We start from the raw sequence: 15,934 nt of genomic DNA on the forward strand, positions 1-15,934 counted from the left end.
GGATTCTAGTTCTAAGCCCTCAGTTCACATGGGAATACTACCAGAGGTGCAAGAAAACAGATTAGACAGTAGGATACTTCTGGAAGACATTTCTAATCTTGTGAGCTTGAGATACGTCTGGTGGCATATACCCACCAACTGCTCTCTGCATATTACCAACAAGGTAGAGGATGATAATTTAAGGTGTTTTTCTCAAAAGTATAATACAGACATTTGGCAATACCTATGAGACACATTCCTGGACAAAATGTGGGTAGGCAAGACATTTATTCACTTACTATATGATCTCAGTGTAGCATGTGCCTACAGTATAAATGGTAAACTCACAAATGATCAAAACTAAAACTTTTTACAATGTGTAATACAGGTAGGGATGTTAATCTGATATGATGTCACATGTCTCCCAAATATAACTAACTAACTCCAAGCTTCCTATTTTAATTTCTTAATAAACACATCAATGTTATCAAAGAAACTAAAACTAAATCCTATTAATTGATCAAACTTATACTTCTCTCAAAGTTCTTAGGCATCTAAGGAACGAGATTTAAATCTGTTTTTCAGGGTTAGCATTCTGGACTGACTTGTGGGCTCTGGAAACACCTGACAAAGTTGTCAAATTATGAAATGAAATTGGGGTGGCTTCCACAGGTGAGGGGGAAATTTTAGAGATAGAAGAAGCTCTTTTATATTGCTTAGGTACAGACTTAAATCCATGTCCTGTAAGAATTCATACATTTCCCCTACTTTTCTCACCTGTGCTATCAGGGTCAGGTTTACAATATTTTCTTCTACACAGCAAGACATAACATCCAATATATAGGTAAATATCAAAAATATCTGGGACAATAATGAGTTATGCACTACAGTAATTGTACTCTCACACCTTCCTGTAAAGTCCATGTTTTTAGAAAAATATATTATTGCATATGAAACCACAGGCATTCTGATTCCAGCACATTCTTACTCAAAATAGTATATATACAGTCCTAATAGAGGGTACTATAGATTCACACACAGGGGTCTTACGGTGAATGTCCCAGACAGACAGCAATCTATATACACGTCCATATTCTATGTCACCTCTCTTGACAGAGACTTGCTTGCTTGGCATCAAGTTCTCAAGGGTCTCTCATGCTGGTGAAGCGAAAACGGAATATACAGCTGAAGATGGTCTGTCCTAGGCTGCTTCTTCGGCAGAACAGTCGATTCCTGCGTAGGTAAACTTCTCATAAAGCGTGGTATTCACGTAGGTCTAGAAGAACAAGAGTGGTTCAGAGACACAAACTGGCTCAGTCCTGCCTCTGCCAGGGGCAGTTACAGTAATACCCCAGTTTCCTTAGCTTGTTTCAACTCAGATGCGGATACTTGGGGGGTAGTTTTCTATCCTTATTCCCTCTGTTGTGTTTAACAACTTTCTTCCTGAAAAGCATCCCCTGACTTCTGCAAGTAGGATTGCTTCCTCTCACCTGTTTCAGTCTCCGGCTTCTCTTTCTCATGGTCTCTCACTGGTCCCTCCTGACACGCCCCACATCCTCTAAGGCCCCTTCCTCTGTCTGCTTCTCACCTCCTGCTGTGTGACCTCACCCACATCTTTGGTTTAATTACCAACTGGGTTTTGATGACGTTCAACATCTACTTCCCTAACCTAGATTTGTCTTTCGAACCTCAGGTCTGTATAGTCAACTACTTTCTAGAAATTTTGATAGAATGCCTGACCCTCCCCATAGTAACCTGTAGACCACGCTATGTTGTCTACCTGCTGTTTGTCCTTGGGCAAGTCACTTTTCACCCTTCTACGTCTGTTTCTTCCTCTATAAAATTAAAGGGTCAGGCTGTATGACTGATGAGATTTAAGATTGCTTCTAGCTCGAATAAGCCAGTTGTATATGTTGTGCTACTGTGTGTGACTGTATCTTATATAGGAATCTTATGTCCTCCAAAATTGTAACTTCCTCAAAGTTGGGTCCACATCCTTATGTCCCTCTAGCACCTAGGGTCATGCTCAGGAGAACCTGTTGACTTGTATCAACTTTTTATTAACCACAATAGACACATGAGGAATTCCACTTAAAGAACCCCTGCTTTGATCTCCATACTCACCTTTCGTTCTTCTAACATCCTGTTTAAGGACACCAGGATCTGGGCAAATGAGGGCCTTTCATAAGGCTTCTCCCGCCAGCATTGTCTCATGAGATCATACCTTTTGAAAACAGTGAAAGGGTTAAGTCTACAACTGTGCTTCAGGCCTGCGCACAGCCAGGTGTAGGGTATGGCAAAAAAGAGAATGTAGCCACCCAACGCATGGTCATCACGCTTAGCCAGCAAAAGACAAAAGTACGGCACCTAGGAAGATTCTGTTAGGCCTCCCATCTCCCCATCCAAGTCCCCTTTCTTCTCCCACTAGATCTAGTGCCTGCTTTAGTTACCACTCCCATGGGATCTTGGTCTCAGCTATTCTGATTATCTGGAAAGAACTGAGTTACATGTCTAGGGCAGCATGTCCCTTGGAATACCACACCTCTCAAAATGTCAGGGTTTTATTTTTTTTAAATGGCCCCATGCTCAAATAAATTTGCAAAATGCCACCCATGGCATCTTCCTCTTAGGGATCGACCCAGGAAAATCTTGAGAAGTCATTCCATTAAAAACAAGCTACCTTTTTAACCAGGTTTAACCTAGAAGCTTCCCAGACATAACTGATCACAGAACTCTGTGTCATTTATTTACGTCTCACACTTTCCACCTAGCTTAGGAAGTGCTGGTCTAAGTCAGTACTTTCTCAAATGTGGCCAGAACTACTTGTTAAAATGCAGATTCCTGGGACGCACCCTAGATGTACAGAATCATGTCTGGGAATGGGGCTCAAGATTTCACATGCTGACCAGGTGACTCAGGGGACCTGTAGTGCACAGAGGGCTCTCAACCATCAGCCTGGGGTGTTAGAGATTCTATCAATAGAACAGTTTGTACTTTAACAGAAGTTTCATAAGGGCTGAAAATATCACTCCTTATGGAATGAATCTCAAAAGATGACATTTTAGGGACTTTGTCCAATGATGGTTCAGGTACATCCAGGTTTTCCCAGGATGGTCTAGTTTTATATCTCTTGTACCATAACAATAACAGCACCCTATTTCACTCTTAGAAGTGGCTTGGTTTGGATGATAAATTACTTGCTCAGCCTAGAGCCTTGCACTCTTCAAATCATGCCAGTTAGGCAGCAACTACATTGGTTAGTTCTGGGAATGGCAACATCGCTAAAGATAATCATTATTCCCCTGAGAAGAATACTTATTCCTGGAAAATAATCCTCATAGAAGTAAGATTTTATGAAGAAAAATCTGTCTTTCTTAATATAACAGCTCTGAAATCTCTGTCCCCAAAGTTAGTCTCAAGGTTTCATACATTTAATTCATGGATAATTTCATGAATTTATTTCAGATCTTTTCTGCCTTTGTTGCCCTTTCTCCTTTCAACCTTAAGATTCAACCAAGAATCATCACCTTAAATTCCTCCTGGATTTCTATGCCTAGAAAGCTGTTATTCCCTGCCCATTGCATCACAGTCTTAGTTTCAAGAACCCCCTTGTTTCTGACTATATGGGGTGTGCATGTGTGCGTGCGTGTGTGCACATATAGGTAAACATACGTGTATGTATCAGATAGCTCCTTCACTAGAGTCAGTCCAAGAAAGGTACAGGGAGAAAGTCAGGATAAAATGGCCCCGGGTGAGGCCTGACTTACACCTCATCATCACAGTTTAGCGGCTTCTCCAATCTGTAGCCCTGGGGCAGCTTCTCGTAGAGTTCTGCACACGTCATCCCACAGTAAGGGGTGCCACCTGGAAGACAGGAAACGGTGCACCCTAAGCCCCCTCGGATGCAGAAGTCAGCATCTCCTGCCCTGAGGCTATACAGCCAAGGGGCTGGGAGAAAGACGGGGTGTGTCAAGCGATGCTGAGCACCCGTGGTGATCTTCCTCCGGAGCAAGCCTACCGCACATCACAGCTGGACTTCGGCTACAGACCGTGCTTTCGTGCGGCCACTCCTTAGTGCAGAGATCCACCACAGTCTCCTTCCTTCTGGTGCTATTCCTCTTCCCCAAGTCTGTCTACACACAGCACGTCTATTGTACCAATGACATGGATCTTTTTCCTAATTGGAAGTCTGTATTTATGTTATGCAATTCCTATTTTATCTATCAATGTTAATTAGAAAAGCAATACATGTTTACTGTGGAAAATACAAAAAATAATGCAGAAAAAAACTACATTTTAAAAAATCCTTCTGTGTGGTCCTCCCAGTTTTTTTCATGTGTAATATTTATAAAACCGGGATTATGGGAATTTTTTCTGGTTTTTGGCATGCACATTTTCACGTGGTATTAAATGGCCTTAGAAAATGTGACTTTTCATAATATACTGTCTTCAAGTTGTAGAAGTAAACTTATGACAGCTCTGTGACATCTGTGCACAAGCAGAGACAACTCAGAATGAAGTTCTTGACCACCAGGTTATTAGTATTAAATATGACATTAAACACAGGGCTTTCATAAAGAGAACCATGGGAATAAACACACTCAAACATGGAAACCCGTAAGGTTCTTTTCCCAAGTGGCGTCTGTTGGCACTGAGTACACGTTACCCATGAGATTATACGGTAAAGGAGTCCGGGAGGGGCCCACTCGCTTTGCCTAGAGCCTCACCTGGTAGGTAGACATGGATACTCACCTAAGCTAACAATCTCCCATAGTAACACGCCATAGGACCATCTGCAGAGGAACAAAAGAGAAACCAATAACCAGCACGTATGTTGCCCAGTCAACTTTCTGCCCAGAAAGCCAGGGCGACTAAGCCTAGGTCAGAAAAGGAAAAGTTACATGTCTGTTTCCTAGGCTAGGGCCTTGCACACAGCATGCATTTATCTCCTCTTCGGCCAGTGGAAGGATTATAACAGGGAAAGAGTGTTAGCTCTGCCAGAGCTCCCACTCGCTTTAGGTAGCGAATGCAAGGTGGAAAGCTGGAAAGCAGGAGATTCTAAGCCAGACAGACCTATGTCAGATCCCATCTCTGCCACCTGATACTTGTGTGACCTGAGACAAGTGACTAGAACTCCTGAGGCCTCTTAGTGTATTCTTCCAAAAGTGAGGACACCAATTTCTTAAAGTTATGCAGAGATGATGTGAGATAACATATAAAGGCACACACTGAAGACACAGGAACACTCGGGGCCTCAGTTCTTCCTCCTGAAAAGAGGGAACCTGAGCAAGAGGGCTCAGGCCTCAATCCCAACCCTTCCTTCCCCCGCCAGCCTGAGACTTGTCATGCAGGCTGCAAGCAGAGATGGTTCCCACTGTGTCTGTCTGCTTTCCATCCCTGCCACCTCTGATCCCCAGCAGCTACTGTGGGGCCACCTCCTCTGATCTAGGTCCTCGTGCTGAGGTCAGTCTGGGGAGTGGAGCCATGGGAAGGCTGGGATGCCCCTTGCTCCTCTGGAGATGAGGGATTCACCACTTGAGGTCACTCCTCGACATGCAGAAAGAAACCCAAAGCCTGCCACCAGGGAAAACTGTCCCCTCTGTGGCTTCATTTAGTCTGTGATTTCCTGGGATTAGTGATTAGCTTTATTCCCCAGACGGATACAATATTTCTGCTTCTCTTTAAAACCTCTGTCAAATGGATATTTTTCTGGGACAAAAAAAGAAAAAAAAATCCCTCAGCAGTGAGAGGCTTTACTTACACGTCACTGTTGGTTGTATACACGCTGTAATTTAGTGACTCGATCGCCATCCAGCGCACGGGGAGCCGTCCCTGGAGAGAACGAGGTGAGATGCCGCTTAGGCTGGACAGGGCCCCTTCCCAAGGCTCGCCGCTGGCGTGAAGCTGGGACTCACCCAAGTCCCCGGGGAGGTCCCCAGACAGAAGGCGTGGCAGACTCAGGAACTGTTTTGCACATGTCCCACCCACAAGTGTGCTTTTAAATTCAAAGACTTGCAAATTGTGTGAGTCCCACTTACCTCAAGGGGCCCCTACCACAGTTTCACATAAAGAAAAATAACGATGTGTGCAGACGTGTGTGTGTGGATGTGTGTGTCCTTTCGCTAGTCACTCAGTTATTCCCTTTGTGGCTGTCAGAGGCACTCAGAGGTGTGAAAGGAGAGACAGGCCTAGGAAGTAAGCTGTAATGCAGGAAAGGCTAAAGTGATGGGAGGAGACCGCGTGTGCCTGGAGGGGATTGTGCAGGAGTTTCCAGAGGAGGGGACACATGAGTTCGGTTCTGTAAGATGTGTAGGCACCATCAGGTGTATGGGGGAGGAAAGAGCATTTCAGGCCAAAGGGAAGAGTATGCCCGTGATTCACAGAGAAGGTGATGACTTCTAGCCAGTGCCACGTGCATTGGGTTTGGAGACAGGATGAGAGACACTTGCCCACCCTTTGGGTGCCTGGCCCCGACTCCCTCCAGGTTTGCCCCATTTCTTGGCTTATTGAGTCCAGGCTGGGGAAAATGAGATGTGGACTGGAAAATGTGAAGTTTGACTTCTGAGTTTTATTCCTAGTTTCCTCAAATTTGCTATGAATTTGGGTTCCTTTCCTCTCGACCCACCCCAGGAATACATGAACCCTACTGAGAGATGGATCCCTCCCTCCCAGAGATCTGTCCAAGCTCTAACAGTGGCATTTCAGCTTACATTAGCCAGTGGGTGGGGCAAAATCAGGAGTATTTAGGGGATCTTTCTCAGCCCCCCTCAAAACCAGAGCAGGCATTCTCCCAGACTCCCCTTCCATGAGACCAGCCCCGACCTGGATCCCAAGGATTATTCCTGAATGTGAAATTCTCTCCCAGTTCTGTATTTACTGGCACTATTTTGAAGCTCTTTCTGACCATAAATCCCAAATGGTTGTCCTGTACTTTAAGGTTTAAATATAAAAGTATCCTTTCTCAAAAAAGATCCATGGTTGCTAGGGGTGGGGTCGGATCTGGGGTCTGAATAGGCAGAAAACAGGATTTTTAGGGCGGTGAAAATGTGTAAGATACCATAATGAAGGACATAGGTCCTTATAAATTTCTCCAAACCCATAGAATGTACAACACCGGGAGTGAGCTTTGATGTAAACTATAAACTTTGGGTGATTATGGCATGTCAATGCAGGTCCATTGGCTGTAACAAAGGTACCTCTGTGGCAGAGGATGTTGATGATGGGGGAGGGTATGCATGTGTGGGGTAGGGAGTATATGGGAAATCGCTGTGCCTTCCTCTCCATTTTGTTGTGAACCTAAAACTGCTCTAAAAAAAAATAGTCTTCTTTTAAAAAAGGATCCTTTCTCACATCTACATCTTCAGTGTTCTCCTCAACATCCACGCCTCCCTTCTCTCTATGTCCACCCCACCCCATCTGTCACCTGTTTTTCTCTCTTCCCCTTCACAGCTATGGAACGGAAAGAGTTGTCTCCATTTCCTGTTGGGTCTTTGCTCTCATTTACTCCCAACCAGCTGACCTCTGACCTCGTACCTCCTAATGACTGATTTCCATGCACACTTCTTCCTTTCTGTTTTATTTGACTGCTTTTGGATCTGCCCACATGTGTCTGTCCCTACTGCTATCACCTTGGTGCAGGCCACCATCATCTCCTGCCTGATGAAACCACCACCTCTCCACGGATCTCCCAGCCTCTAGTTTCACCCCGATGACCTGTTCTCCACACCACAATCACTCTAAATGGCAAGTACAACCATGTGGTTCCCTTCCTTAAAGTTCTTTAATGTCCCAAGATCCCCAATACTTAGGTGAGTCCCCAGATCCTTAGCTGGCATCCAAAGCTCTTCAGGACCTTATCCCCACTTGCGTTTTAACTCCAACCTTGCATTTTATTTTTTACTTATGGCCTTCCACAAGCATACACTCTTTTCCATAGTTACAATCACAGTGAACCTAACCATTCTGGAACTTTCCACACTCCCTTGGAAAGTCCCAGCCTTGCATTTTAACTCTCCCTTTTTTCTGCATCACACTCCAGCCATACTGAATTACTTAATGGCCAAAGGTTCCATGCTTTCCTTTGCCTCTCGATTTTTATATATACCACATCCTCCAGGTCATCCACTTCATTCTGACATCTCCAATATCTATTTGACATTTACTGTAAAGCTTCAGTGTGCTTCCTCTGAGTTCCCATGGCACTGGCACTTTCCTCATCCTCAGCCTCATCCACTGTGACGATTGTTCATTATGGGTCTCTGAGCTCTTTGAAGGAGAACACTGTGTCTGAATTATATTATCCCCAAACCTAGCACAAGCATGAAACATTATAGTAATAAATAAATCCATGCTGACGGGATCGATATATTAATCAATGATAGTAAAACCCCAAATCACTTAAGTACGTTAGTTTGCTACACTTCCAGTATTAGCATCGCCTGGGGGAATTTAAAAAAAAAAAACTGATGCAGGATGCCCTCCCCAGAATAACTGAATCAGAATATCTAAGCCATAGGACTCAGCATCTGTATTTTTTTTAATTTCCCCGGACGACTCTAGGTACAATAGGAATTGAATCTCTCTGACTTAAATAATAGGCCAGAGAAAGTGGCTCCTCTGCCCTCTGGTGGTGTCTTGCTATACTGCACCCTTCTTGCCGGGAGCTTGCTCCTCTCCAGTCCCTTCTCTTTTCTTCCCCTACCCTCACCCTGTCCTTTTCCTCCCCAGACCCCATGCTGCCACTGCACACTTTGCCCTTCCACTGGGAGATAGACTTGAGCCCTACCTGTGCTCCGCCCCTCTAAGCACTCCTCCTAAGCTCCCCAATATACAGAAATCCCTACCCTTGATGAAATGTCGAGCAAACCAACCTTAGCTTTGGGGGCCTAAGGAAAGCAACCAAATAAAATGCGTGGATTACGGGGCTAACCTGTGTTAACCTCTCTTGCCCCTCATCTGGGGCAAACCCCCGCCCCGCCCACTCCAGAGTGAAGGAAGGAGAGGGATTCTGTGATGGAGATAAGAGGATTCTAAGGAGGATGCTCCCAGGAGGAGTGGGGAGAGCCAGAGTAGATGGGTGAGTGGTGGTAGGTCCTGCTTCTTTAAGACCAGCCCAGCTCCTTCCCAGAGAAAAGTCTGCTTTGAGTGGGGCAAATCTGAAGAGTTTAGGGGAAAAAAAAATATTACCTGGAAACCAGCCCTCAGGGAGGCATCTCTGGCTTCCAAAAAGTGCTGATGTTAATAAGTATACAGGACCAGGGGCATGGTGGTCTCTAAGAACCAAAGGAGACTAACTTCAAAACCTCATCCAAAAAGAGAGTGGGAAGTTCCAAAGTGGTTAGGTTCACTGTGATTGTAACTATGGAAAAGAATGTATGCCTGTGGAAGGCCATAAGTAAAGAATAAAATAAATTAATCGTGTCCAGGTTGTGAACTGTGGACCATTTCCTCTTGAAAGCATTCTTGAGTATTATTTCTGTGTTATCTTGTCAGTAACTAAAATAAGTATGTTGAAGAGAAAGGAAACCTGAGCTTGAGGATAAACACAGAAGCCTGAGCCTTGCTAGGAGGCAATTTGGTACCCACAAAAGTAAAAGGACCCTCTATATGTTATAAGAACTGGAGTCATCCCAAGAAAGCTGAGCCCAGGTAATGCTGGGAGAGCCAGGCCAGTGGAGTGGACCTACCCAACACGTGCAAAGACTACAGGGTGTGTCACCCCCAACGCCCTACATTGCCCACCCGCTCAGGGAAAGCAGAGGGTGGTGGCATGTTGTCGGCACAGCACTAATGTCCAGGAATGTGGCATGTCCAGGGCTTTATGATTCTAGGGTGGACAAAAGTAGCAGAATGAGTCCAGCTTCTCTCTTCTAACACTGTGGTGAGGTTCTCCCAGGAGCTTGTATTTGAAGATAAAATATGAATGTTTAGGAGACTAGGTATCATTAGGTGAAAGTGGATTTGATTGGGGCTTGAAGAGTGAGCAGAGAACTTTTGGCAAAGAGGGAAATTTTGTATGAGCATTTAGAAGTTATGAGTTTCTCTCTAGAGCATCCTTGTGATTTAGGAACCTCATTAATTGATTTCCTTGATGTTTTAGAAGGTATATTAAGTGTCTTTTCCCCCCTCCTAAGTTTGCTGTGCAAAAGGGGACTGTGGGAGCTCTCCAGAGGTTTCTGAGTGAGACCAGACCTCAGGGTCTGGGCTGGATGTAGACCTGAGTCCCTGCAGCACTAGGCTTGCACGTTCAATTACTTGGCCACATGTGACAGGGCCTTCTTCATTGGTAAATGTCGACCCTCCAGTCATTTTAGGAATCAAAAATGAGAAAGGATGTTTGCTGGGCCAGGGCATTATCCAATGGGGAAAATGGTCAGAGGCCTCAGTCATCACAGAAAGATGGTATTCTAAGAGAAACAACATCAGGAGAGGGAGGGGTGCCCCAGAAAGGATCTCATCAGTGTCTGTTCTGAACTTACCATCGTCTTTTTCACATACACTTCTTGACCTCGGGACAATCCAAAATCGGCTATTTTGGCTACATAGTTTTCACCAACTAAAATGTTCCTGGCAGCCAGGTCCCTGTGAATAAACTGAAATTTAAAAAAAAAATCATGTATTTTCAGCATCGCATTTGCTTTTTCACTCCATTTTGTTTCTTGCGTAGGGGCAAGAGCTTTGGGAAACAGAGAGGTCAGTGTGAAAAGGGGTTTTCAAAAGTCACCAGAATCCAGTTCCCTTAAAGTTCCTCTCCTAAATGCTCAGTGAGTGGATTCTGCCAAATGACCCACATGTCTCTGGAGGAGCAACCTGGAAGAAAAACCAGGTCATGAAATCTTCCAGTTGCCGTGAATGGCCTCTGCTACTATGCATTATTTAGAGCCACACCAAGCTTAGATCGGTGAAGGCACCTCACCAAATATACATGATAAGAGTCACTAGATAAACATACCGTCAGTGTTGGGCATTAACTTCTATATAAAGAGATGACATATTAGCAAAGATATGAAAGTTAGAAGATTGTAAGAAGGAATTAAGGAAGAGACAGCGACCAAAAACAAATGTACAAACTTATCTAAACTCTGATTCCAGAGAGACTTTCAGAGGAAAGATGTCCAAAGCAAGATCCTCAGGACGAACCTGTTTTTGGCTCAAGTAGTCCATTCCCCGGGCCACATCTGCTGCAAAGTGGAGGAGCTGCTGGGAGGACAGCGTGGAGGCGGTGCTGTTAGCGATGGCGAACGCAGGGTCCGTCTCCAGCACGCGGCTCTTGCGCAGGAAGTCAAGGAGGTTGCCGTGGGGGGCATACTCGATGGCCAGGTACAGGTAGCCTGGGCAGGAAGGGAGACAGCACCACTTTATCGGTAACCCTAAGCTGCCGTGATATTTCTGAGATGTGCTATGATTCTCAGGAACCGCTTATACACCTCTGTTTTATCGTAAAGTTACACACCTAGTGGTACCGACCTCGGTAATGCTGGGGCCAGGAGGAAGACAAGTGACATCATTCCTGCAATACTTAAAGTGCTTGCTCTCAGGGTTCCCCTCCCCACCTCTACCAAACATAGAGGGCTTCCTGTCACCTACTCGGTGACACTAGTAGAATGAAATCAAAGCATTTGCTTCCAGACGATCTAAGACAGCTAGTCCACATCACCTGTCATTTTTTTATTCAATCAATATTGAATATCAAGAACCTAATATGAGCCAGGCATGTTATTCCAGTATGAATCTAGCTTTTTTTTTTTTTTTTTGTGGTACGAGGGCCTCTCACTGTTGCGGCCCCTCCCGCTGTGGAGCACAGGCTCCGGACGCGCAGACTCAGCGGCCATGGCTCACGGGCCCAGCCGCTCCGCGGCATGTGGGATCTTCCCAGACCGGGGCACGAACCCGTGTCCCCTGCATCGGCAGACGGACTCCCAACCACTGCGCCACCAGGGAAGCCCGAGGTTATATTTTTTTAATCAAAAAACAATGATAAAATATCCATAGCAGAAGAGGACCCACACCAGGTAACTTTCTCTCTCTCCTGCCTTCTGCTCCTCCCTAAAATCTGGAATAAGTCACTATATTGCTGAGTAGGTCACTAGTCAGCAGAGCCTAGTGTCAGGGATTGCATTTTTGCTTACAGAAACCAGAAAACTCAACCTTTTAGGAAAAAAATAAAACAAAATAGTTCCTAGAGGAAACTATGGTGCAGTGTCTTATTTTTATTCCAAATTGCTTTCTCCTTTTCCCTTTTTAATAAAATGTAAGCTGCTTTGATAAAAACATTGATCTTTGGAGCCAATGAAAAGTAAAGTGGTTTTACTGTCTTTTAAAGGTGAATTATTTGGTCTTTTTTTAATGTTGAAGGAATTTAAACTTCAAAGATATTCTAAGGAAGTGAAATTCTCAAAAATTAAAAAAATCTAGCACTGAATCCTGTTGTACTATAAGGAAAGATATACTTCAATTCTGGTATGAATGTGCTTTCTCACTTCTTTACTGAATTATAAATTTTAAGAGCCAACCAATAATGTGACGATAGAGCAAAATATTAAAAGATATACATTCTTCTGTTGTTGTCGGTTTCTTTTTTTTTTTTTTAACTTTCATTTACTGCTGTCCCATGCTGATTACTGTTCTCAGGAAATAGCTCAAAAATAAATGTCATTACTTCATTATCTAACCTAAGAGACATGATCTGGCTTTCAGAATTACACCCTTATTGGATCACAGAATGATACATTGTTTGAAGTACCAGTATTTTTAGTTTAATAAATTGAGGAAAAGGAAGGAGTCTCTTTTCCATTGTTGGTATTTGTGCTGCAAAGTCAACAAGAGGTTGTCAAGTCTGTAAATAATTACTGTGTGGAGCTTTTTTGTTGGAGCAAATTTTTCCACGAGAAATTAAGATTAAGCATAGATTTAGACCTACAAACCCAGGTAGCAAGCAGAGGTAAAGCCATGAAAGATTTCTTGTTACCTACTCATTCACAGCTAATTACATGCATTACAATAGGAAATACTCAATAAATACTTGAATTAATAATGTAAGTTGGACTTAAGAGTATGTGTGACATAGGATAGTTGTAAAACTTCAGTGTTATTGTACAGGACATTGTTTTGGATAAAAACAAAGTATTGATACTATTAGATATAAGCTTATTATTATTATTTTAACCTAAGCATCACCAGTGCTTTCACATTACAGTAGATTAATGGCATCCACAGATTTAACATTCAGAATATCAGTTCCTTGGGTTTGGAGGGAAAATGAAAAGGTAGGCAACTAACAAGAACCAATCTACTTCACTCTTCCTGGTGCTGAGGGCTGCCTCAATCCACTTAGTAGTAGCTGAGAAAACCTCTGGATTAGCAAAGGTGGAGGCATGTAGGAGCCATGGATATTTTGGGGCAGTACTAGCTGAACCACATCAGAGGCCAAAAGATTCAGCCTTGGGATCTACCTTCAAAAAGGTACTAAATCTCAGCATGATCTATTAATGGGACCAGACATTCAGACTGAAACTGCAACTTAAAAAAAAATAGATAACAATCTTAGATGACTGTCTTTCCTAATTTCAATATGGAATGTGCCTGTTTTAAAAAAAAAAAAAATCTGGCAGGAAAGACAGGAAAAGAACATCTTACCACGATGTTCACACGCTCCCAAGAGATTGATGATGTTTGGGTGGTGTCCAAGTTTACAAAGCACCTCCAGTTCCCCAGCGAAGTCCCTGTGGTCATCTTTGGAAGCATATTCTGGGAAGAAAGTAAAGAGTAGTGATCCCTTTCTGTTACACCTCTTCAGAAACAACTGTCCCCCCTCTGCTTCCCAGAACCTTCAGGTACACTCAGCCACCATTAGGTCTGGAAAACTGTATAGAAATCAGAGATGACTATAATGCAGATGCTTCTTTATTGTTGGGGGCTGTCCTGTACAAAGTAGGATGTTTGGCTGCACCTCTGACCTGACCCACTAGATACCAGTAGCCCAACTGAAAATGTATCCAGAAATCACCAAATGTCCCCCCTGGGGGAAAAATCACCCCTGCTTGAGAACCACTGCTCTGAAGTTTTCCTGTTGAAGCTCTCAAATATCCAGGGAAATGATTTGGTCGAGATGGAGCTGCATCCATTCTTAGACTCTGGCTCTCCCAGCTAACTCTACCGTCCAGAGACAAATATGCTCAGGGATAAAAACAAAGTTGTAGTGAAACATCAGCAGTAGTGTACACACCTTGCTTTATTATAATAACTTTACTTTTTTCATAAACCAGTCCTACTGAAAAAATTCAAATCTCAATGTCATTTTCATAGAAGTTGCTTGGTAGTCAGGAAACAGTTGCATTTATTTCTGTTCCTTTCATTCCATCTGTCCACTAGCACTTTGATCAGAGGGAGAACCACCAGTCAGGCTGAAGAGAAAGCTCTTTGGCTGATGCACAACTGGCTGATCAGCCTTGAGTCAGTGACAGTATACTATTATGGCTTTTTGAAGAAATAACATTGGGGGAAAGGGTGAGAAGGGAGCTGGTAGCCATGTGAATGCCTGAACATGCTTGGAAATTATGGGAATGTTTCATATGGGCTAAGGGTACCCATAAGGCTGATAAGTAGGCAATTCCAAGTCGAGGACCCTGTTTATACCACAGGGACCTGAGGGTCAATACCTTGGAAGCATTTAAAAAGCAAAGCTCTTTATAATAAGGTTGTCAGTAGCTGCCCTCTTTGCATGCATGATTTTTCCTGCAAAAATTGTCTGCCCTGGTGCCCTGTTAAGCTATTCTACCTCTTCACATGGGCATGAGATAGACAATCAGCTCAGGTCAGATGCCAGTAAAAACTGATGCTACAAAGTTCTACACCCTCTCTCCTCTCACTATTTTTACTGCTTCCTAAAGCTCCCTGTAACTAAAGTAGCAAAATGAAAAAGGGATTTCTGGATGCTAAGCAAGGGGTGTGTGTGTGTGTGTGTGTGTGTGTGTGTGTGTGGTTTGAAACATTACTGTCTCTAAGCATAAATAATACTGTGTTTATTTTGTTTTGTTCATTTTCTGACATAGTGTTTTCTAGCAATGTGGAAAACAGCGATGATTTAAAAAGATTTAGGGTTAATTGTCATCTTAGGCTTAATATTGCAGTCAAAAAGAAGGAAAACCCATCAGCAACCTCAGAGAGTCCTTACAATGGAGCTGCCCAATGCAACTAGTAATTACATTGCTGGCTCTAATACGCCACTTTTCAAGCCTGTGTGCTGTAAAAGCAACAGTGCAGCTTCGCAATCAAGTCATTTCTAAACTGCCATTTCACCTGGAAGAGAAGACAGCTAGTATTGCCAGGGAACAAGTCATTCTGCTTTCTCAGAAGATCTGATTAAATGGATAGGCCCCAAGCAGTCTTTTTTTCTTTTTCTTCCCCCAAGCAGTCTTGAACACAACTGGAAAAGATCTAGTTCCTGTGACCATACATCAAGGGTTTTCAAACTTGAGTGTACAGAAGAGCCACTGAGCAAGCTTAAAAACATAGATTTTTCATGCACCATCCCAGAAATTAGAATACAGTAGAACCATGAGAAGGAGAAACCCAAGTAGATGCATTTCTAACAATATTTCTAGGAATGTTGATGCAGATAATCCATGAAGATAGTGGTTTGCCAAGTGTGGTCTCCCAAGCCTCAGAATCAGCATCACATGGGAACTAATTAGAAATCCAAGTTCTCTGGCCCTGCGCCAGACTTACTGTATCAGAAACTGTGGGGTGGAGCTGAAGAATCTGGTTTTTTAACAAGCCTTCCAGGTGATTCGGATGCATGCTCAATTTTGAGGACCACTGGATTAAGAAAAATAATGCTCCCCCAAAGTCAGCAGGGTATGACAGAGAATCTGTATTCTCACATCCCAAGGAATCAAGACAGTGGTATCTAAATAGCTTATGCCTTCATGTTTACACCCTGACCCTCAAAGGAAAC

General features: G+C 43.5%; 1 protein-coding gene across 2 annotated transcripts in view; it reads right to left on the minus strand.

Moving 5' to 3' along the window:
• Positions 1-248: 248 nt before the first annotated feature.
• LOC308611605 (angiopoietin-1 receptor) overlaps positions 249-15,934 on the minus strand; it is a 66,603-nt gene continuing 50,917 nt past the window's right edge. For both annotated transcript variants that reach the window (XM_081260325.1, XM_081260326.1), the window contains 8 exons: positions 13,615-13,725; positions 11,119-11,309; positions 10,458-10,571; positions 5,741-5,811; positions 4,732-4,772; positions 3,747-3,843; positions 2,104-2,203; positions 249-1,255 (listed from right to left, as the gene is read on the minus strand). In XM_081260325.1, the coding sequence (XP_081116451.1) occupies positions 1,181-1,255; positions 2,104-2,203; positions 3,747-3,843; positions 4,732-4,772; positions 5,741-5,811; positions 10,458-10,571; positions 11,119-11,309; positions 13,615-13,725 (800 nt within the window). In that variant the 3' untranslated portion in view covers positions 249-1,180. The remainder of the gene's footprint in view (positions 1,256-2,103; positions 2,204-3,746; positions 3,844-4,731; positions 4,773-5,740; positions 5,812-10,457; positions 10,572-11,118; positions 11,310-13,614; positions 13,726-15,934) is intronic.

The sequence above is a fragment of the Mesoplodon bidens genome (assembly GCF_964165515.1).
Source record: "Mesoplodon bidens genome assembly, contig: HAP1_SCAFFOLD_618, whole genome shotgun sequence".
NCBI lineage: Eukaryota > Metazoa > Chordata > Mammalia > Artiodactyla > Ziphiidae > Mesoplodon > Mesoplodon bidens.